This window comes from Eulemur rufifrons, chromosome 8 (genome assembly GCF_041146395.1).
Source record: "Eulemur rufifrons isolate Redbay chromosome 8, OSU_ERuf_1, whole genome shotgun sequence".
Classification (NCBI taxonomy): domain Eukaryota; kingdom Metazoa; phylum Chordata; class Mammalia; order Primates; family Lemuridae; genus Eulemur; species Eulemur rufifrons.
Window position 1 is genome coordinate 125,890,051 of NC_090990.1, and position 24,152 is coordinate 125,914,202.

At 42.5% G+C, this 24,152-nt stretch overlaps 1 protein-coding gene across 1 annotated transcript in view; it reads left to right on the forward strand.

Annotated features, from left to right (window-relative positions):
- Nucleotides 1-19,603, forward strand: part of RGS5 (regulator of G protein signaling 5) — a 52,969-nt gene extending 33,366 nt beyond the window's left edge. Inside the window, exons 2-5 of the mRNA XM_069479124.1 lie at nt 1,014-1,124; nt 7,834-7,895; nt 14,789-14,955; nt 19,359-19,603. Coding sequence (XP_069335225.1) covers nt 1,014-1,124; nt 7,834-7,895; nt 14,789-14,955; nt 19,359-19,520 — 502 coding nt within the window. The 3' untranslated portion in view covers nt 19,521-19,603. The remainder of the gene's footprint in view (nt 1-1,013; nt 1,125-7,833; nt 7,896-14,788; nt 14,956-19,358) is intronic.
- Nucleotides 19,604-24,152: the final 4,549 nt, after the last annotated feature.

A 24,152-nucleotide genomic window follows, 5' to 3' on the forward strand; every position in this document is an offset into this window, starting at 1 on the left:
TGGAAGAACAGACACATAAATCAACACCCACAATGCACTACGATAAACCCTATCATAAAATCATATGCCAAGTGCCAAGGTGACAGGGAAAGGACAGCTTTTTAGGTCTCCCAATATACAAGAGCTTGTCCTCTGGATTAATATTTAAGATTTGCCTCGTGCTTGATTTTTAGCTTAACACTGAGCATGAAAACGGTTGCTTCCTGTGATGGAGGAAGACCCCGAATTCTGGCCACGTGTACTCCCTAAAGTGCTGCAGATACAAAGAAACAGCAAATGCTGCTAGAGCCAGGCCTTTGTCGATTGAGCTCACCTGCTGAGGGCTCGCTGTCGGTGAGCTACTCCACGGCCGTATGGAGCAACGGGCAAGAGTTTGGAAAAGAAACTTTACAGAGAAATAAATCACCAAGCAGAACGATTCAATTTTATAGCTGGAAGTGGCTCAAGAAAAATCTAGATTAACTCCGTCATTTTACAGATGAGGAAACTGGGAGGTCTGGCAGTAAAAAAAGATCATTTTTTAAAATGTCATACGTCTAACGAATGGCTGGGCTGGGAGCCCCTAGAAGGCTGGCGGTGAGCGGTGAGCAGTTCCACCGCGAGCTCGGGCACCACACAGCTGGGGCTCAATGCCCGTCACCCCCACGTGCTGGCCGGGTTATGTTAAGTGACTTATTTAAGCCTCCTGCCATTCAGTTTCCTCACCTGCAAAATGGAAACAATACTATGGTATCTACCACCTATAAAATGAGAGAATACATGCAAAACCATAATTAAGATTAAAATGAGATCATGCAAATTAACTAGAGACATAATAAAAGCTTGGTGACTGCTAATTACTAGAACCCAAGTGTCTCAATTTCTGCATCAGTATTCTTTCTGCCATGACAAAAATGCAAGAAGTGAAATGGGATTCTGTTCATTTTTGTTTCTCTGACGCAGAAAGATCTTTTTTTTTTTAGATCTGTGTGCTCATGTGCTGTCCTCATTTCCCCTCACGTCTCTCCTCGCAGGGCCAAGGAGATTAAGATCAAGTTGGGGATTCTCCTGCAGAAGCCAGACTCGGCCGTGGACCTGGTCATCCCGTACAATGAGAAGCCGGAGAAACCAGCCAAGACCCAGAAGTGAGTCATGAGCACGGATCCCCCCCGTTTTCCTCCACGGCAGCTGGTTCCAAATGTCTAGCGCCATCCCTCATCCGTACAGCCACCCGCCTCCATTACGCATTAGGGACCGTGAGGGCCCTCAGAGAGTGGGTTTGTCAATAAGCCTTTTGTGTTTTACTACCTCACGTCTGAAGCATAGTATTGAATACTGTCAGAATATTTAAAAACTAAAAGAAAGGGTCCTGCCTTCTCTTTGGAGAGACAGACCATAATTTATCAAGTGACACCAGCCACGCTCCTCGGTTATTCACCAGCTGTGAGTGTGGCCAAAATGCCTGTTCACCTGCTGCCTGGGGCAGGTGACCGCTCTGGTCCGGTGAGTGACGAGCCCGGATGCTCACGGGCTGAGCACCCACCCCGGGCTGCCCCCTGGCGGGGAGGTGTGCGGGAGGCATTTCCCTCAGGAGGCTGCTGAGGATGAGGAGGGCAGACAGTTTAAGCCTAGGAGTGTCTCCTTCAAGGTACTGTCCCGGCAGGGTGCAGGGTGCACGAGACCTTTGACCTAAGTGAGGCATGAACACCTGAGCAGCTATTGCTATTTAGTGCACACCGAGCATTTTCCCCAATTCGTCAATAATGTTGCTGTTGGGTGTCTGCAGTCCTCCCTCCCCTCCCCACCTCCTCCCACTCCTGTGGGTTTGGGCGTCATGGGGAACCGTAAATATAGAGTTGATCGCCATGTCACGGCAGCAAATGCAGCTCCAGCAATGCACACGGGCCCTGCTTTAACTTAGTGACACCCCTCACAGCGTCCCCCGTGTGTGTCCCCGTCCCGCTAGCTGCGGGGACCCTCACGCCTGGGCACATACACCCCAGCTTCCCTTCAAAACAGAGACACCCGTGAAAGTCAGGAAAGAGAAGTGGGAAGAAGAAAAGACAGATGTCTTCATCCACACTCCTTCCCTCTGCTCCCCGAGGCCATCGCGGAAGTGTGGTACAAATACAGGCGTCCCCTTTCACCTCCACTTCTCTTTTTTCCATTTAAGATTTGTATAAATTGGCCAACCTGTCCTTTGTCCAAATGACCTGCAACTTAATATAGCTGAACTGGTGGGGAAATAGCGAGATGGGTTATTTTTCTTTTAAAAATCTTTTTTCCATTTAAGTGGATATTTCCATTCTCCTTTTTTTTTTTTTTATTACTTCAAAGTGATCTCAAACCCAGAGTGAGGCATAATTGAGTTTTCTGCATTTAAAAAGGAGAAGCGAATCCAACCAGAAGGCTGCAGCCAGTGCCGGTGGGGAGTAAGAGTCTCATTTCAGAGCAGCCACAGATCAAAAAGTCTATGTTGAAGTAAACAACGTGGTCATTATTGATCTGTTGGCATTAACTTTAAAAATACAGTACTGCGTTTCCTGCTTTGAATCTCTGCTCTAATGTCCCACTTGAACTATTTGGCTTAACCAGGACTCGGAGAGCAGCTGTTTTGGAAAAAAAAAACCTGGGGCTGAGCATTTATTGAATTATTTGCTTCTTTTGTTTTCTGTCCCCTTTCTTCCTCCAGAAGTTTGAATTGTTTTGGAAAAATCCTTCCCATCCCTGGAGAATGCCTGCGTCTCTATAGCGTTTTCAACAGTGACCACTAGATAAGTCCCCACCCTCTTCCAAACCCACAGACCCCTCCCACCTGCTCCTGTTTGCGCGTTTCTGTGACCAGACGGCAAACGATTGTTCTGCTCAAGCTCCATCCGCTCTCTTCTCTCTACTCTAAAAATTCTCTTTATTTTTTACCCATGTTCTCCTCTCAGAAGAAACAATAATCCTCTCGACTGAAAGTATTTTTAGCTCCTCTCATCTTCTTTGGGCTACTGACCTCGGTAGAATGCCATTTTTAAAAAGCTTTTTAAAATGTTTTAATATATTTTTAAATTCTCCTTGGGAAAAAAAAAAAATGGACCACTGAGAAAAATAGAAAAAAGCTGGCTATATCCATGGCACCCGAAGCCAGTTTCTGTTACCACGTCAGCATTCTTAGCTCCTCTTTCTTCCTCTGGGCCTTCGTTCCTAGGAACAAACAAGCACCGTGTTCCAGTCTGAAAACACTCTCGTGCCCTCCACCCTTTCTGCTCCTTACCTTTCTCTCACTCGCGTGGGCTGATTTTAGAAGTCTATACTCACGGCTTCCAGAGTTTACTTTGTCTCTTTCCTGTGGGGTTTAGACCTCACCCCATCACGGAAGCTGTTGTCTCTACGGCCTTGTCTTCCTCTTGTCTGCAGCATCCGACTGCTCACTGGTTGCCCCTCTTACAACCCTCTTCCTTAACGTCTCCCCCGGGGTGTCCCCGTCTTCTCTCTCTCTAGCTGCCCCCACTGCCGCCCACCCTCTGGACGGGACCGTTCCCCGCAGCTCTGCTGTGGGTCCTCAGGATGAACAATAAACAAAATTAGTCGCCCACATAAGTTTAGTCTGCGATAACTGTTACCAAGGATTATAACATAGTCAATTGCAAAATGCCAGGAGCTGACATAGATATAGTTTACTTTAGATTCTAAATGTCCTTTTTTTCCCCTGCCTGCATCAGCGATTTTTGCTACATTTTTGGGATGTTGTGTTTGCCGCTTTACACTCAAGAAGGACCGGCCGGGCGCGGTGGCTCACGCCTGTAGTCCTAGCACTCTGGGAGGCCGAGGTGGGCGGATCCTTTGAGCTCAGGAGTTCGAGACCAGCCTGAGCAAGAGCGAGACCCCATCTCTACTAAGAATAGAAAGAAATTATATGGACAGCTAAAAAGATATATAGAAAAAATTAGCCGGGCATGGTGGCGCATGCCTGTAGTCCCAGCTACTCGGGAGGCTGAGACAGGAGGATCGCTTGAGCTCAGGAGTTTGAGGTTGCTGTGAGCTAGGCTGACGCCACGGCACTCACTCTAGCCTGGGCAACAGAGTGAGACTCTGTCTCAAAAAAAAAAAAAAAAAAAAAAAAGGACCGCCACACGTAGACAGTGCCCGGTCTGCTAGTGGCGAAAAGGACAGAATGTCGTCCTCCTCACACTCTCACCCAGGTGACCGCAGAGTGAGCCTTGTTATGAAGATTAAAGGTGTACGTACAATTTCTGGTCCACATGTGGACATCAGAAAGTGGCAGGTCTTTGGTTTGTTTTTTTCTTTTTAATCTGTATCCCCATCCACGGCGTCCGGGTCGCTGGAGCAGACAAACTGTGCGACAGGACAGCAGGGCAGAGCAGGCACCTACGGATGCCAATAAATATTAGCTCGAATTTTATTTTCCTTGTCAAGAGCAAGAACATGTGATAACATTATCAGGTATGTTTAAATATATGTGCCAGGCACTCTGTAGATTAAAAACCAAACCAAACCCAAACCAAAACAAGTTAAATCAGTAAGAAACGATCTGGTGGTGCTTAGAGAGGGTAAAACACTCTCCCCTGGTTACTGCTAGCGTTGGAGCTGCCAGCCGCTGCGGTAGTGACTCGGGGGAAAGTCATTAAAGTCTAAGATTTGGGTTGTGGGTGGCTTTCCTCCATCCACCAGGCTAAGTCTGGGCAAAGTGAGCCATCGTGCATGTACGTATCAGTCTGACACACAGTTAGTGCTGGGTGGGATGTGCCACACGACAGGCGAGAGTGGGAAACTCTCCCCGAACGACAAGTTACACCGTCAGACGCTGAGTGCGCCGTTGCCACGTGAGGGTTCAGTGACAGAGAGAGAGAGCACTTCCAGCCGGGACGGTCACTTCCGGGGCCAGGTGGCATTCCCGCTAGGCATCATGGAACACGTGGTTAACCATCTCTATAAATGTTTATTCTGACTCTCATCTGAACTGGCCTCCTGTCCCTCCCCCGCACACCCGCATGCAGGGGCTGTGCCCACCCTTGTGGTCAGCTATGACCTTGCAGACCAGGGCTCTCCTTGGTCATTTAGATCCGCATTTATCGCGTTTCCAGTGAAGTCAGCCTAAACGAGGGCTGGCAGATTCTGAGAACTGGGCCAGGATGAACCTCCGTTACCGCCTGGCCTGGTAATCCGAGTGCTGGGCTCCATGCTGGGGGCGCCGAGTCCTGCCTGCCTGTGCCCTTAGATCAGTTTGGATTCATCTCACCCCCAAGCACGCTCTGCGTGTGTCCTTTTCAAGAATTTAATCTTGGCTGTGGGGTGCTGCTCCTACTGACCGTTAGTTTGGTTCTAACAGACCATTTGTGACAAACTGGATCTGGGAATGTGTTGAAGTCGGGTACACCTGGGCATGTCCTCTCTCCTTCCTGTGCACCTTGGTGCCAACCAGAGGAAGAGGAGGGCAGGAAGGTGATGAAAATATTTTATGAAAATATGTATAAAAGCAGGGGATCCTGTGAGGAAACCAGCCCTTTCCCTTGCTCTGAGCCAGTCTCTCTTGTCCAGTAATTTAACATCCTGATGCTCCTGTCAACAATTCATAGGGACTTGGTTGGTGTCTATTATGTGCAAAACATGGAACCCCACAGTGAAGAACGTCAGTTAGCCTTCTGCTAAACCTGTAGCTGTGAAGTCACCTGCACGTAGGGACAGTTCTCAACGGGAGGTCAGATAGGAGAGCCGAAAGGCCTATTTATCGCTAGTAAATAAGTGCTTTTCTGGTTAGAAGTAAAATGAACCAGAACAATACAGGGACACACTTGTAATTCCCTGTTTATTCCATTTGTCATTCCTGTGCTCCTTTCTACTCTCCAGAGAAAAAGGAAGAGGGGGAAGGTCGTTCATTTGTTAGAAATAAATTTCTGAGGAATTAATATGCTTTTAATCTATGATACCTGTTTCTAGCCAGGAAAACAGAAATTGCCTAAGATTATTTACAAGGTTTGTTATCCTCATTTTTGGAAAATTTCACTTTCAGAGAGTGAACATAAAACTTTACGAAAAATCATACAATTAGGACTCACAAACTGTACATGTTCTGCAGTTGAGAAGTGAAGGACTTACTCACAACACCTTAACCAGAAAACCTCCTGCCGTCTTGGACTCCTACTACGCAAATAAAGTCAGGCTGAATCCGAGCCTGGGACAGCAAAATGAAAAGTAGAACCAGGATTCATCTTATCAACCAAAGTTGTTCATCTAAATACTTAAACCCCCAAAATATCATTTTATGAAAACCAGAAATAGGAATTTTTTTTGGATTGTCTGGAGATAGTTGATAAGCAATTTAAGAACTAAGGAAATCTCAAATTAGGAAAAACATCTCCACTGGCCTTAATATTCTAATAAATGCTTCGTCATTCTGCTTTGATTTGACGGTGTAGAGCCCGCACGATAAGGCCAGGGCCCAGGCGGGGTGAGCCAGGGAGAGCCCACTCAGCCACTTTTTTTTTTTTTTATTTATTTTAATTTTAATTTATTTGTTTTATTGACATATAATAATTTTACATATTCATAGGGTATATAGTGATATCTCCATACATATATATGTATCAGATCAGGGTAATTAGCATATTCTTCATCTCAAACATTTATCATTTCTTTGTCTTGGGAACAATCACTATATATAACCTGAACTTTTGTACCCCCATCATAAGCTGAAATAAAATAAAGTAAATAAATAAAAAGGGAGGGATATATACCTACATGATGGGTGCAACGCGCACTGTCTGGGGAACAGACATGCCTGGAGCTCTGACTTGGGGGCAACGTATGTAACCTGAAATTCTGTATCCCCCATAATAAGATGAAATAAAAAAAATAAATAAATAAAAATAAAAAATAAAAAATAAAATCACAGTTAAATAGGAGAAATATATAGGGTTCTATAGCATTGCAGGATGACTATACTGAACAATAATATAGAGTTTCAAATAGCTAGAAGGAAGATATTGAATATTCTCGAGGCACTCAGCCACTCTTCTCCGACGACACCAGCCTGACTTGGCACATCCTGCTGTGAGAGGAAAATCGGAGGTTAAAATGAAATAGCTGCAGGTTTCTGTGTACATAAATGTTACAATAAAAGCAGCCCAAGGAGAGATTATACGTCAGCTATTACCTTCCCCTTCTGAGTCAGCATCTTGAGCATTTGTGTACAACATTCTTATTTAGGATATATTAACCACTTTTTTTTTTTTAAATCAGAAATGTAAATGTTTAAAAAAAGCATCCTATTCTAAATGAGCAGGAAAAATACATCGACGCTTTTTTAAATGTAAGCTCCCTACGATCACATTCCCACCGTGAGGCAGCCCGGTACCTGCTATCTTCCCACCTTAGGGGGTGGCCTTGGGACGTGGCTGTGAAACCAAGTGCCCTTTGCTGATTAACCTACGTGGTTCACATGCAGCACTGGTGAGGTGGGGAACATGAGTTTAATTCCTGTAATGGGATAACCGGGTTTCATTAAGTTATATTTGGCAAAAAGACCCCGATTGGAACCACGGTCGTGGGATACACAACAATATCAAGACACAGCTTGATGAAAAATAGACTCGACTTCTAATAAGGGACAGACCTAACCAAACTGTTCAAAAAGAGACGAAGATATGGATTAATAACACAGATGTATGAAAGCAACCCCAGCTCATCAAACCCGATTGTTAGTAAGAAAATAACTTGAACTTGCTTGTCCTGTGGATGGATCGTTGGTTGTTATTTCTGAGAAAAGCAGGGAGAAGTCATTGCTGGTGTACGTGGTTAACTCTCTGCTTACGCTGCAACCTCTTTCTTCCCTTGTTCTTGATCTAGACCCTCGCCGGAGGAGGCCCTTCAGTGGCGCGATTCCCTGGACAAGCTCCTGCAGAACGACTGTGAGTTCATGCTGTTTCTAGCAGGGGTCAATGAGGGTCAGCATGGGGACAGAGACACAAAGCACTTGCGTGTTGCCCATGTTCTTCTTCTCCAATTTTGACATTTCTTCAGTTTTCAAAAGTGGTCTCGGCAAGGGGAGGGTGCCACGGAACGTGGTTATCCAGATCTCGAGGTGAGGAGGGTCCCAGCGCCGTGGGAGAAGGTGACCCATAGGTGTCCTATAGACTGGTGCTTGCGGGCCGTGTTCCCGTCTGTTTCGCTTACTTGTGTGAGCTGGAACGAGCCCCTCGCCCTGCGTGCTTCTCAGTACTCTCACCAGTAAAACAGAGATACCATCGTACCTTTCCCAGCTTAGCCTCATCGGGAATCGATAGGGTTGGAGACAGCAGTGTAAAGATCCCCGGACAAGTCACGGGTGGTCCATCCTGGTTCAGACCACTGTCAACTCTCTTGTGACCTGTGTTGCTATGGCTCCCAGCCTCCGTCTCCTCTTCTGGAAGCTTGGCTTCTACATCTTCACTCACGCCACGACGAAGGTGCTGGCCAGGGCAGAACTCTTTCTCAAGCTAATACCAACACACCAGTGAGCGCTGCTCGCCTTTCCCCTGACCCAATCCTTACTGATTCCCAAGGCGTACAGTATCAAGTTCAAATTTCCAATGTTTAAGATTGACCACGATAACTACGTGGCTGGTCTGTAGGCAAATTCAACTGTTCTCTGTTCCATATAGGATTTCTACTTGTAATCCCTTTGGCTGGAATATCTCGTACTCATATCTCTATCTGTTCGGAATTCTCCCTCTCCTATAATAGCGAATCTAAATATGAAATGCCTAGTGTTCCTTGACGGCCCAGAACAATTCATCCACTCTCTGAACCTCCAGAGCTGTTGGTCTGCACATCTAGGCCACTCAATCCTTGCTGCCTCATAGTCTGTTCATAGTTGTCTCCCTTCTGTGATAGGTGACAAGACTCAGCCCTTGTCATCTGGATAATTTCACATCAGGAAGTACATACTAGGAGGAAAACAAATATGCGTTAAATAATTCACTCAAAAGTAGGATTCAATTTAGAATACCCAACCCATGTGCAACTTTGTTACATGCTTTCCAAAAATAAGGATTTACAAAGTATTTCTCACAAGACCATCATGATTAATGGGCACAGAATAGATGAAAAAAGAATGTGTGTTGAATTGTATGTGAACATGTTTTATGTCTTGATTTTGGTGGAGTAAAGCTTCTGCTTACCTGCGATACAATCAATCTCTTATTTTTGGAGAAAGAAAAGTCTCTAATTCGGGACTTTCTCAGTCTCATTCTTTCCTGATTCTCTTTTCCTTTCCTGTGCTAACTGGAGTACCCTGCCCCGACACATGTAAAGTGTTTAATAAATATTAAATGAATGAGTGAATGAATGAATTAATTTTGTTTCTTGGACGTCAAAATTCCGTGAAGTCGACTAGGAGAAAAGTATTTATGTTTATCAATTGACTCATGATCTGACCCTAGTGGTTTTGGGCCCAACAGCAGTTTGACGGAGGCCTATTGGTAAGTCGTGAATGCTGAGCGCCCTGAGTACAGGCGTTTATTGCTATCGTCAAACCTGAGAGTTAGCACAGCTACTTTCATGTGTGCAAAATCGTTAGGGAGGAGGATAAATATTTATGGCCCAGATACAATACTTTTCAGTCACATTAAATCCTTAGAGCCACATGATCATATATTTCAGGCTTTTAGGAGACCGACAGCTATTTGGGTAAGAAATCGAGTTAAGCCAGAGGCAGCTGGTGTTGACATCTTAGCATTTGCCGAGGGCCTAAAGACTTTGAGCTTGCAAACATGATCACCATGGTGTGAGATTGAGGCATGAGACTCTCACAGTAATATGTTCCATTTCTCAGAGGGGAAAATATATATGCACCTGTGTGTGTTTGTGTATATGTGTATGTACACACATATATATGTACATGTACTATTCACAATGTTTCCTTTAATTGTATATTATATATATGTTTAAAATTATATATGTGTACACAGCATATGGGTGTTTGTGTTTGTGTGTATATGTGCATTTGAGTGTGTGTGTAAGTTCCACATATTTGTCTTCTTAAGTAGTTAATATTTTTAAGATTGGACAATTAATTTCCCCAAATCAATAAATGGAAAAGCATTTGATTTTTCAGTTATTTCCTTGAAAGGGACACCTGTCCATTCAAACTAACTTGGTTAAAAAAGGGAGTTGACGGTACAGGTACATAAATCTCACAGACACAAGGGAGAGCCATGCCCAAGGAGAAGTAAAGCCGATAGCAAGCAAGACCGTCTCTTTCTCTCGTCTTCCGTCCTTACTGTCTCCCTGTCTCTGCCTTCCTCTTTGTCTTTCCAGCTGCCCCCTCTGTCTCTGCTTCTCCCTAGGACTCCTCTTCTTTCTCTGTGTCTCTCGCCACTCTGTCTTTGCTTCTCTCGGGCTATTCCTAGAGTGGAACCAGCAGAATGACAGGCATGCCCAAATAATTCTACTCCCCGTCATCAACGTGAAGAAACAGTATTTGACCTCTTCTCCCAAACATCAGCTATCGTGCACCACGAATAACAATAAGCCAAACTTTGGCAACTCAGATCTTATGAAATGTTCTTGTTTGAATCCACTAAAACTAGTAGTCTGTAATCAGAAAATATCTAACATTAGCTATGATTGATGCAAAACAGGCAATGAAGGAAGAAAGATACATTTGAGAACTATATGCGTCTGAAACTTCACAATCTCTACTTGTATGCCTGATTTGATAAATTTAAACCATTTAACCTTGAAGAGTGGTATCTTTGTTGATTCGGGGACATTTGACATTCTCTTGTGCTAATGTAGGCTATTGACTTTCACAGTTGATACCGTTCCCCAAGCATTCCTTAAATTCACATCTTTCTTAATTTTTTTTGAGTGGAAATGAAATCAATTGGTACCAAACCTTTAAAAAAAAAATAAGATAGTTAAGCTGTGACTCAATATAGTATTTTATTCTATAGTATTTATAGAATACTCTTACCTTTTTTCATTTTTAAAATAATTTTTAATCATCCAGTGTATTCGACTCTGTTCTGAAAGTATTTAAGACATTGACTTCTCACATGTTTTGCCTTCAGTTCTTTAGGCGGCACCATCTGTTTCCCTTTGGTAGGTTCGTAGGGCATGTAACCAGTGTGTCGTTCTTTAAACACAAAAATAGATTGCTCATGGGAGTTTAAATAAGACAGTGACATTCAATCATTCCCCCGCATGGCCATTTTTAAGAGCATAGGAAGAATGGAACCCAGTCCAACAGCAGCAAAGTTTTATGTGGATCTCCTCTCCCCAGGGGTCCCAAAAAGTCCAAACATTTCCTCGAGACTCCCTTGAGATTTGGACTCCTCCATGGGGAGTGAGGTCAACTGGATCCAGACTCACTTTTCCGTTTTTTTCTGTGCCCTTTCCTTTTGCTTCTCTCTCTGACTTCCACTTTTCTTCCTTCTCTTTTCTGGCTCATCTTTCTCATCATCTTACTCACAATTTCCTTGAAAATAATGAATATAATAATAAAAACAATAGCTAACATTTATTATTCATCCTATGCCAGACATTGTCCTAAGCACGTTGCATATATTCCTTTGTTTAGCAATTGCAATAGTTTTAGGACTTAGATACAATCACAATCCCTATTTTTCAGCAAATGAAACTGAGATACAGAGAGATTAGGTACCTTGTTCATGAAATAAAATACTATAGCAACAGCGAAATCAGTAAATTTATTTTTCTTTAAAGTTTGTGTTCTTTGATTCTGTAACTTGGAAGGAAGAGCTTCCATTAATGTGTCTTGTGAAGTTTAGTGGGAAGGTCTAGTAAATGTTAGGCACACAGATTTAGACGAGGAGGTCAGATGCAAAGAAGGACAAACAGGTGAAATGCAAACCTTGAATGTGAAAAATTAACCACCTCATGGAAAAGATAGCTGCAAAAGCCAACAATCCCAACAAAGGAACAGAAAGTGATCTCTTCTGTCATGATGATGAAAATCCTCACGAGCGAGGCAGTGGGTAAAGACTACCTCAAAGAGGAGGCAGCGTTAGAGTTGGATTTCGAATGATGATAAGGATTAATTTTAAATTTGTTGTGAATATAATGTTGAAAGCCAGCATGCACTGAGCTATTAATACATAATGATAGTTATGTCTGGCACCATCTGAGAGCTTCACATGCATTATTTAATCCTTACCACAACCCCTGAGGTAGGTCCTGTAATCACCTCCGTTGGACAGGTGAGGCAACAGAGTCTCAGAGAGATCAGATCACCTGCCCAGCTCCCTGCAGTAATATAACGCACCGGCTTTCACCCCCAGGCGATCCTGATTCTAGAGCTCGTGCTCTGAACCAATAAGCCACGCAATGGTATTTATCGATGACATTTCACTGCCCTGCCCCTGTTGCAGAGATTTGTGCTAATCTGGTTTTCAATTATTTTTTTCTCTTTATACCAAACTGACTTGGATGTGTCTAATGCTCCTTTTATTTTCAAAGTGGCTTTAGAGGCGGTTTCATTTTGTTCTCAGGTAGGGCCACTGCTCTATTTTACATGGATGTCCAAAGTGCCACCACTCATTAGGGCCAGCTCTGGGGACAATGCGGGTCACAACCCAGAGCGTTTCCACAAGACCAGAGCACGTGGTGGCTTCATCGCTCCCAGGTGTAGATGCCTGACGAGGTCCGTTGAGAGTTCTCTGACATTCCGTGTGGCCTCAGCAGGGAGGAATGTGGGGGTCTGTCGGGGAGGGGTGCCGGGGGCTCCTCTGGGCTGGGGGGTGGGCCAGGGAATGGTAGCCGGGCAAGGGAGATGTGTGTCCTATGCAGAATAGGGAGTTCGGCCGGGACTCTCTTTGACTCTGACTCAAGAGGACTTACTTCCTCAGGGCGACAGCAGTTTCACAGAGAGAGTCTCTGAGGAAGAGACCAACGAAAACCAGAGGCCGAGGAGGAGAAAGCGCCTCACGAGCGGTTTTTAGAGGGTACCAGTGAAGGGCTCTCCAGACAGTGCTCAGAAGTCAGAGGAGAGAAACATTAGTGGCTTTAAACGTCTCTCAGACCACGAGCGTGAAAGCCATTTGATGAGTCTTGGTTGAAAGCGTCTACACTGGCAAAAAGCCTTGGAGTCGTAATGCTGTGGAATATAATGGAAGTGGTGAAATCGGTATCCAGGAAATGGACTCGCCGCGCTGGGAAGTCGTTTTCCAAGTTCGTGCCCTGGAAATTCAGTAAATGTTAACGTGGAATCCTGGCCGGGGTCCGAGGCCGTAGTGACCATGTTTGAGAGGACTGAGATTGTATCTCCACGGTTGACGAAGACGCAGAAAGGGCGAATCAAAGGGCCTGGGGGCTGTGCGCGTGGGACTAGGGAGGATGAGTTGGCCACAGACTGACCCTGTGGAATCGTGGTTTTCCTCCACAGACCTGGTTAGATGGGCGCTCGTGAAACCTCGTCTCCTCGAAGCTAGAAAGTGCCTGAGAATTTTTCCATTTTGGGAGACTATCTGACATCTTTTGTTTAAGAAACAATGAAAACTTGAACCATGACAGAGAGAGAAATAGGCCTTATTTTTTCTTTCATCTTATATGTTAACTCCCTTGTCACTAAATTATGACAAAGAATGTTGGAAATATAGTGGGAAATATATATATATATAGAGAGAGAAAACACACCTGATTTTATCCAGATACAGGTTATCGAATGGTTTTAAAGTAATCCCTCTAGCCAGGTTCCTAGAGAAAATTGTTTCTTATACCTACCATTGCTCCCAGATGTATTTTGAGGTGTTAATCCATAAAAAAATATATATATTTAGGGTAAGTACAGAGAGAGGGGATCAAATTGCACAGTGTCTTGTTTGGATCCTGAGATCAATGGTGACCCTAATCCAAGTGAATGATCACTTTAACACTCTTTTTCTTTGCAATTGAATATGGTTGCAGGGGACTTTGAAGGCTTAAGAGGGCAATGAAAATGTATAACAGGTAATTTAAAAATGGACAATCGTATACAGGGCCTCTGGTTTAATCATTACATACATTTGTGCTTGGTGCATGAAATCAATGTCTTAGGAAATGACTAATAAATGAAACTTTAGAGTCTACAGAAAGGAGTAGGGGGAACAAGCAATGGACCGACATTAGGTCAAAGGAAGTGAATTGAAAACACGCGCCCTAAGCAGAACTAATGGATGGGCAAGTTAGGGGAAAACCCAACCCAGAAGTGCTGGTAAGAGTCAGTCCTGCCTTCTGCCCTTGGGGACAGAGTGCTGAGCCAGGCACGTGACCGAGGCTGGCCTGTGATGTTGACACAGCCTCTGGGAAATTCAACTTTTTCTCTCTCCTCCCTTTAGAAATCTTTAATTTTCTTAAAGATAATAAATGGACATGGATCCTCACCCTGCAGATACACATTGGTTAGAATTTTGTTTTAAAAAATTATAGACATATATATTCAGCATTAAAGGGAAGAAAACTATTGAAGATTTATATATTTTTTTAAATTTATCTCCAATGTTTCCTGAATCCTTACCATGCTTTGGAAGTTAATGCTGGAAGGGTAGGAAAAAAAAAAAAAAAGCAGAAAGATCAGGCCCCCAAATCCTCTTATACATATATAAATATGTATAAATATATTTATAATATATGAATATAAACAGGATAGGATATGGGTAACACCAGCCTCTTGGTTCTGTAATGAGGACTAGATGAGTTAACACTTGTAAGATTCCTACATGATGACAGAGGTACATAGTAAGTGCGCCTAGGCTACACAGCAACATGTAGTGTTAGTGAAATAAATGAATAAATTTCCCCAACTCACTTTTTTCCTTGCTAGATGGACTTGCCAGTTTCAAAAGTTTCCTGAAGTCTGAATTCAGTGAGGAAAACCTGGAGTTCTGGATTGCCTGTGAGGACTACAAGAAGCTCAAGTCCCCTGCCAAGATGGCCGAGAAGGCAAAGCAAATTTATGAAGAATTCATCCAAACGGAGGCCCCTAAAGAGGTGGGTCCTGGGGGGTTGGTGGGGGAGCGTGGTCAGGCCAGGGGCAGCTCACAGACCCCCAGGGGGGCTCATACGGGAGGTGAAGACCTGCTGTTGGCAGCCAAGGCTGCTCCTATGTGTGAGTGGGCTGCCTTAGTAAGCTCCTACTGAATACAAACGCAGAGCAAAATGATCCAGCAGGTACAAACTCGCATCCTGTTTAGACCATCTATGGGTCTCACTTCAGTACACGTAACCCCAAGGGGAATGATACCAGTGTGTGATCTTAGATGAATTATTGAATCTCTCTGAACCCAGTTTCTTTCTTTGTGAAAATGAAAATAATGAAGATTATTTTTGTAGACTTGTAGTCAGGATTAAATTAAACAGTAGATGTAAAAACATATACAAGTTGAGCATATTTAATCCAAAAACCCAAAATCCAAAATCTGAAACATTTTGAGCACCAACATCATAACACAAGTGGAAAATTCAACACCTGGCCCTATGTTTCAGTCAAAACACAGTCAAAACTTTGTTGCGTGCACAAAAATTATTAAAAATGTTGTATAAAATTATCTTCAGGCTATGTGTATGAAGTATATATGAAAGATAAGTGAAGTTTGTATTTCGTTAGAATTAGGTCCTATCCCAAAGGTAACTCATTATGTTTATGCAAATATTCCAAAATCCAAAAAAATTCAAAATCCAAAACACTTCTGGTCCCAAGCATTTCCAGTAACTGATACTCAACCTGTATCTCAGTGTCTGAACTAAATAATGCCTAACGAGTATTCCCACCACTTTTCTTTGTTTCTCTTTCCTTTCTCTTCCCTTTCCTTTTCTTTCCTTTGAATTCATCTCTCCTCCCACTTCTGCTCTTCTCTGTCATTTATTTTCCCCACCAGGCCTTTGCCATTTTCACTGTAGTTGGGACAACAGGACATCTACTCCTGAATATCAAAATATTACAAGATAACAGAGCTAGAGACGTTGAAAGCCGACATGCCACTAATTGACTGCTAAAGACCAGATATGTGTTAATTTCAAAGAAGGTTTGGGGAAGTTTATTTGCTCTTTTCTTTTCTATTTATGAAACCACATTGAAAAGCCTGTTGTGAAATTCAGGATGGCCTCAGCAAGTTCTGTTTATGACATTTTGGTCAGGTTACTCTAATTCCACTTGTTACCTTTAATCCAGCCTGGACATTAAGCGTTTCATTAAGGTTTGGAGTCAAGCACAGAGATGATCTGAGCAAGCCCTGTGGGTAGGCAGTAATCTAGTTAAGATGGTTGGACAGGGGAAACCCCCAATATCTCTTTTCTCCCACAGGTGCTCTAGACTACTGAAGTTTTACCATTAGATATTTATTCCTTTGGTTGTGTATTATACCTCACTGACCCTTCTTAAGAGGCAAATATGTTTGAGTGGATGGACAAATTATATACCTTAATACCAATAGATGTGTTCCTTCCATGACATAGGAGGTAGAGGTTAGAAGCATGAGAGTATAGATTACCATGGGTCAAAGTGGAGGAAATGAAAAGGTTCTAAAAGAGTCCATGTTTAGACTTTTCGTGGACATTAATTTGGGAGTTATCATCAGATCTTCCCTTCTATGCCTCAACTTCTCACCTCAAGCATATATGTTAGCTCTACCCTACCTTGGATACTATTTGTGCTGGGCCATCCTTTTCTTGGTCAGCATGGAATCTATATATGCTAATGAGAAGATTAATTTAATATTAAATTAGACATACATTTTCCCATTTCCAGTGGATTCCCCATTTCCAGTCTACCTTCCTACCAACTTCATTTTTCTTCACAGAATTCTAGGACTTGCTGAAATATCTGCAAATGGTAGAGACTCATCCAGACCATCGTAAGTTGTCTGAGCTCTAGGAAAACATTGTTCTCAAGGTTCCTTATTAATATATTGTTGGTTATCATGAAAATATGAAACATCAAAATAGAGTTTCAAAATAAATGATACCCTGGCTAGCTCAGTTACTCAAGGAAATAAATGGTGGCCACAAATTGCAAGGCTGCAATGAAAATGGCCTTGGCCTTCATTCTAAATGATGTGTGCATGTGTAGGGGAATAATAATGTACATGAGACCCCCAAATACCCGCAACCCCGAGTAATGAGCCTGAGCGGGCATTGGAGAGGACATGAATCCTGCTCCGTAACACAAAAGGCATTCGGTAAATATTTGTGAAAGGAAAGGATGCAAATGTCCAACTCCAGACCTTCCTAGAGAGATGGAGGACTTTGGGCAAGTTTCTAACTGACTCTCTCTGATCCTCAGTTCTTCTAACTGTAAACATCTTGCATATTTGTATATGCACCTGGAGTATGTTTAATAAGTTGTGGCTTTTGTTAAAAAAAAAAAAACTCTCCACATCTTGTATTTTGAGATAAATATTTACTATTTCATTTTGATAAGCTTGACCTAGGTAAGAAATTTACCCAAGCAAATAGCATTCCAAATTTTCTTTCTCTGACTATTCACCTCAGCTCTTCAATAGGAAAAAGTAAACGGGACATTGATAAGAATTGGAACAAAGATTTTAAAAAAAACAAATGGCTACGTGTAGGTCAATTTGTACCTTGCAAATTATTATTTGAACGTATTTAAAATTAACGAAATAGTATTTTTCTGGATCAGTAAACAGATGATGAATACATATCAGAATGACTCATTGAAGAAAGCCTATGCACACAAAAATAATAAGAGAAATAGCTGCTATTTGATGGTATATATTATGTATTAGAAGATTTTAAACGCATTACTCCTTTGATAAAATAAGATTAGGGGACACTTTTATAATTTATAGAATTTCAACCCTTTACAGTAAAACTGCCTTCCCAGCTCGGTACAGGTGTGTATCTCATACAAGAGAAGGAGGAAGCATTGCCCCGGGTGATGGGAAGAGTAATAGACGCAGGACAGAGAAATCTGCATTATGGCCCCACCTCTGTCTCGCACTGGCTGTTGGGCTCGTGACGCGACCTCTCTGAGCCTCGGAGTCTTCACGTGTCAAGACAGGCAGTGAACTCCGTCACCTCTGAGCTGATCCCAGTTGTGACAGTCTGTCTGCCACCATGCCTGCACACAGCACGCCGGCCCCTTCCACCTGCGGAAAATCTTTCTGCAGCTTCGACTCATTTTGTCCTGGACTTCGAAGCGCTGCTTGGCCCTGCTGTCTGCTCTGGCCCTGCTGGCCGGGAGTCACCCCTTTGTCCCTGACTCCGGCTAGCAGCTGCTTCATGATTGAGCCCAAACAGCTCTTTTCAGTACCAAGGACCTCCAGCGGCCCCGGAGAGACCCGAAACGATTTTCAGTGTTCTAATTCTGAACCATTGGCTTATTGGGATTCCACTGCTTTGTCTTTTACTCTTAGATGCCTTAAGAGTCATTCAAACATACAACATGAAGTATGAAGATTCGAATCACACTCAGGGAAGCTCACACAGTCTGCACCCTGCACCACTCCAGGGCACCATTCACACAGAGCCTAACATGAGTGATGTTCCTCGGGGCCGTGCAGTCTAGCGCCCTGTTCTCAGGACATGGAAGCCATGATACCGTCCAATGCCACAGTCCACTGGTGAAAAGCTCAGCTCTGCAGCCGCGTTGCTGAGCTTTTGAATCCTGTTTCTACCACCAGTGAACCTTGGGCAAATCACGTAACATTTCTGTGCCTCTGTTTCCTCAACTATAAAGTGTAGATGACAGTGTCTACCTCATGGCATCGTGAGATTAGACGAGTTCATCCTTGTCAACGTCTTGGCACAGCACCAAGCACTCACTAAGCGCTCCCTAAATATTAGTGGCTATGAGCTGCTATGTTATTGTTCTGTCAGAATGGTTGTTTCCTGGTTTGTTTTAGGAAAGACCAAGTTTCCTTGCTCTTCTGGAGCCGTGCGGAAAGGTCCCGATCCCTGGTCAGAATTTCTTTCTCTTCTCTCCAATTCCTCCACTAGGTGTGAACCCAAATGCTGTAGTAGGAAGATTTTGGAATGAGGCATCAGGACCTCTGGATTCAAATTCTTACTCTCTGGCTTCAAATACACTTAGTGGCTCTGCGATCCACTTAACCCTCTGCGTCCACATATTTTTTTCTATCAAAGGAAAAGAGTCATTCCTAGTGTTGTTGTCAGGATTAAATGAGCAATGTGTACATGAGCCGCCAGGGAAGGTCTGACACCTGGTGAGCGTCTAACATTGGGTGGATCTTAAATCTGAGTCGTGAATCTATTGGAGCATCGGTTGTCTTCCCCAACTGCTACAAAATAGTCACCCGCGATGACTTTCCTCCCCTGTTATGTTTTACTGGTGAGGAATGCCACCTCCCTCTCCCTCCCTCTTCAAACCCTGTCACCTGGGCTGATCAGCGACCCTGTTTCCTGGCCCACAGGTGAACATTGACCACTTCACGAAGGACATCACGATGAAGAACCTGGTGGAACCTTCCCTGAGCAGCTTTGACGTGGCCCAGAAACGCATCCATGCCCTGATGGAGAAGGATTCACTGCCTCGCTTTGTGCGCTCCGAGTTCTATCAGGAGTTAATCAATTAGTGATTTAGTCAGGCCATGAAAATCTTCCTGGGAGTTTCTTCCTCCACAATAACCTGCATTTTCCGGTAACCTACATATCTTCCCGCAGCTTGCTCTCTTTTCCCACATTGTTCTGGGTGTTTATCTATTCTCCAAATGCCTTCTTTCCCCACTTTCTTCTTCCTGCCCCATTCTTAGTTGAGCTCTACTCAGTTAATGGTCATAGGCAATGAGAACCGCAGAAAAATCCTTCCTAAGGCAAAGAGTTATAAACAAGAATATATCTTTACATGTGGATCTGGGTAGATTTCCACCTAAACTGGTCTGAAAAAGAATGTGGAACTGTAAAGACCAATTTCAAGGGCGCTAATTGATCTCACTTGTTTTAATTCTGATCCAGGGAGATCACCCCTCTGATTATTTCTGATTTGGTTAGTAAAAGATTATATGATTTTTATGAGATGGCCACTATTTGATATTTTAAGCAAATACAATATTTAAAATATTGCTCTTTCCTCGGAGCACCTTCTTGTTGCCTGGATATAAGTAAGAGACACAACACAACCGTGAAAATATGGTGTTTATACAACATCAATCTGAACACAATTCACAGCAAGTCTTTCCTGACACCCCCCTCACTGCCCCCCCAGAAAGTTACCAAATTCTGTTTTAAACCAACAACCTAACATTAAAAAAAGAATGATTTTATGAATGTATCTATGCTCCTAGCATATAGTTCAAATGTTTCAGTTTCCAAATTATTTGAAATCCTGGTGAGTGTAAAATTCCGAATTTCTAATTCTACTCCTGTAAAATGAAACTGTCTCTCCAGTGGGGTGGTCTCCCCCTCGATATCAAGAGGGTTGTACTAAAAAGGGAAAACTTTATTAAGCTTAGATGGTGAAGTATCCTATGGTGCTATTATCATAGGATAATGACAATTATCTTCAAAACACCAAAGCGTCCTTGGAAAAATCAAGGTGACTATAGATAGAGGCTTTCTAAGTGAGACAGAATTTTTCAAATACCCTGCATTTTGCAAAAATTAAATAAAAATGTGATCTTTTAGTAACTCTAATCTTCCCTCACTATTTTGCGTCCTGCATTAGTCAGTTGTGCTTATAGTCAAAAGCACAGATTTATACTCCTGACAGGCCTCATACACAGCTAATTGACAGGCCATGGTATTTTTTGAGTAGGTTTAAACCTCTAAGTATTTTATCATTAGAAGTCTTGTTAGAATTTTTTTCCAATCTCTAGTAGCTTTTATTAAGTAATGATTCACATAATTTAGTGGTAAATAAAATCAAACTAAGCCATGTATGAGGATAATCGAGATGAGGATATTGAGTTTATTCAAAAGAAAGAGGGTGGTTTTTTTAAAGGCTTAATAAAATGATGAAATGTTTAAGTAGGAGATTACATTGTTTAGTCTTGTTTTCCTCTTTTTGTTTCCATTTTTATTCCACACACTCCTAGTTTCCCATATGTAGCTCATTTACTCAGTTATTTACTAAGAGTGTTAAAAGTGAAGCAACTATGTTACACTGTTCTTCAGATAAACACTAACTGTGCTTGTTGGATTTTTCCTATTTTTGTGATTTCAAAGGATTATATGCCCTTCCTGAATGCTTGCCTTTTGGCATTCTGAAAATGGGTGGAGTGACTGGGTGTGTAGCCAATAATTGCTAGTGATACGAGTTCATTCGTATTTGTCAATATTGCCTGCTGCAAAGAAACTCCTTCATCAAGCAGTTCAGAGCGAGGCCGGATCACCATGGTGATCACGAAGTTCTCATCGTATGAATTTGTGTGGCATTGACAAGGAGCTCTGATACGAATTCCCAGGGTGCACCTCCAGTACAATCTCCCTCAACACCTGTCTACACTGCCCCAGATCAGCAGAAAAAGTGCCGGCCCTTTACTTCCTAACACAGCTAAACATGTTAGGAACCGAAGAATCTAGGTGAGTTATTTTTTTCTTGAATGCCAAAACATTTTTAAGAAAACAATTTAATTTAATTAAAAATTCAAATATTTGATTCACATTATTTGAAATATACAAATGTTTGAAAATGCCCAGAGAATTAAGTAGATACTACAGATCTCACCCAGATAATTGATGTGACGAAGACTCCGGTTAACTGTATTTGCAAATTGACTGCACACCCGAGGAAAGTGGGTAGACTTACCGGCGGAAAATCAGAAGGCCTTGCCTTCTCGTAAGCTGGATGCAGAAGGCAGAGGGCAGGAAAGGGGGTGCCCCAGGGCAGCACGGTGAGGGCCGCAAAAAGATGAGAGAAGGAATGTCCTTCAGTCAAATGGTAACATTGTATCTATATCTATCTATATGTAATTTTACATTTAAAGCAGCATGCACTCACTCACATACACATATTAAAAACTCCTCTAACATATGAAATAGTAAAATAAAAAACACAAATATTCTAGTCCCAAATGAGAAACCAAACACAGTGCTCTAGAAAATTTCTTTGAAAGCTTTTGAAAGTTTTTTGAAACATAGAGAAGAGAAACAAAACCTGTGTTACTGGTAATTTCCATGGTGACACAAGGAAAATGCGTTCTTTTCATTTTGGGAATTTATAAACGGGGGGATGATCTTTCCAGGAAAAACACGTGTAACACCTGTTTATCACTCCCCTGCCCCCTCCCCACTGTCCCCTGAGTCAATTGCCTGGGAAAGTGTGAAGTTTGCAGCAAGAGCCCTGTGGCGCTCGCATTTTCCTCCCCTGTGAAGCTGTAACTACAGCTGTGAGTGAATTTGGGATGTAGGAAAGTGGTGGAACCAAACTGTGGTCAATGGAAATTGGAGTACAAGCTTCTCACTCTTGAGAGAAACCTAAGACCAGCCCACGTAACAGCCCATGACCTGTCTTTCTGTCCAGGTCTGATATAGTTTGGAGTTGGGCTCAGAGTAAGATCTCAGCTGACCAGGACAAAGAGACAGGCTGCCAACTCCACAGTTAATTAGGAGGCTATGTTCCATGTTTATCTGATAAAGCAGTACTTGTTCATGAGAACAACACTTCATCTTACCCCTACGCACACAAATACACACACACACATGTAATTTTCTTTAGCCCACAGATACCTTTTGAAATGCAGAACTGAGACATTTCAATAAATTTGCTTTCAAATCAATAAAGTCAAATATATGGAAACGTTTTGTGCCCTACTGCCCATGCACTCCAATTCTCTGTGGTACAAATGATGCTTCAGGAGGATTTCAGTTTTTAGTGCATAAGAAGAACTTAGTGAGTTTGTTTTTATTTCCATCCTCTACAAAGCCACAGGTTTTACTTGATTGATACGATCTCATACACAATATATTTCAATATGATGGAGCTATTCATTGCTGCCCCAAGAATAATACGTGTGCAGAAGTTTCCATAAAAACTTGGCCCTTAACAAATCAATTGATAAACTAATAAGCATCCCTTTCTCGGGCCTTGCCAAACTATCTATCCCATACCAAATTTGATAATTTGAGAATCATTTGAAAGGCCAGTTCTATATTTCAGGAAATGATTTTTATTCCTGAAACTGTTCCCTCTAGCAGACCATTTTCCCTGTTTCCTAGGAATTTAACGAGTTTGTAAGAGAATGGGTCGTGAGCAGAAAGGGAAGACAGAAGAGAAGGGACGTGTCAAAGAGTGCGTGCCCAGACTAGGAAATTAATTCATCTGCTGGGAACCTTTTAAGAGCAGTTCAGCTTGATTGAAAACCGAACTGCTTCTTATTATCGTCTTCCAGGTTTGCAGGAAGGCATTTCTTAACTCACAATGCAACTAGAGGAGAAACTTCATTTTAGCATTCTAGAAAGCCTTGACTAGAGAAAAGAGTCAACATGGAGGATCTCTTTTCCCTGTTTGGCTTGCATGTGCCAGAAAGCAGAGAAGGGAGCTGTAGTTTCCAACATCCAAGCATCCAAACCCAAGGGTGAGGCAACTCTGCGTAGGTTTTGGACATAAATCTCGGTGCATCTTGGTACATCCGGACTGAATTGCTATTAGAGTGCTCTGGTTTTCTAGTCTCTTCATTCCATTAGACAAGTATGTATTGAACACTTGCTTGGCACGAGGCTCTTTGGTTAACAATTTAGCAGCCGCTCTGTGTGTTAAATACACTTTTCACCAAATAGTTCTTGCGGCAAACCAGAACGATAGATATTCAAAGAAAGGCTTTCCCAGAACCTCTTAACCATCCAGACGCTAAAAAGGTCAACTCTTCCAACTGAGGAGACATTGATGGCTTTGAATGGAAACTCATAGCGGAGAGAGACAGGCCAAAAGACAAACAAACAAACAAATAAAAGCAAAACACTTTGGACTCCTATCTGTAACTCACAGTTTGATAATAATCTTATTTTTCTAGTAGTGAAGCTATAAATTAATACCTATAGCTATAAATAAATAACCTCTTAATATTCATATCCAGTTTAGTAAGCCTCTTGCAAGTTAACTGTTCTTTCACCTGAGATATTTTTCCCCCATACCTCTCTTCCTCGTCTCCCTCTGCAAGAGAAATTATTTAAAATAGTTGGATCTGACCACAATTATCTAACAATACATTAAAACCGCTTAACTTCCTATCTAGGAAAATGTACAGTCTAAGGCATAGACAAAACAAAGA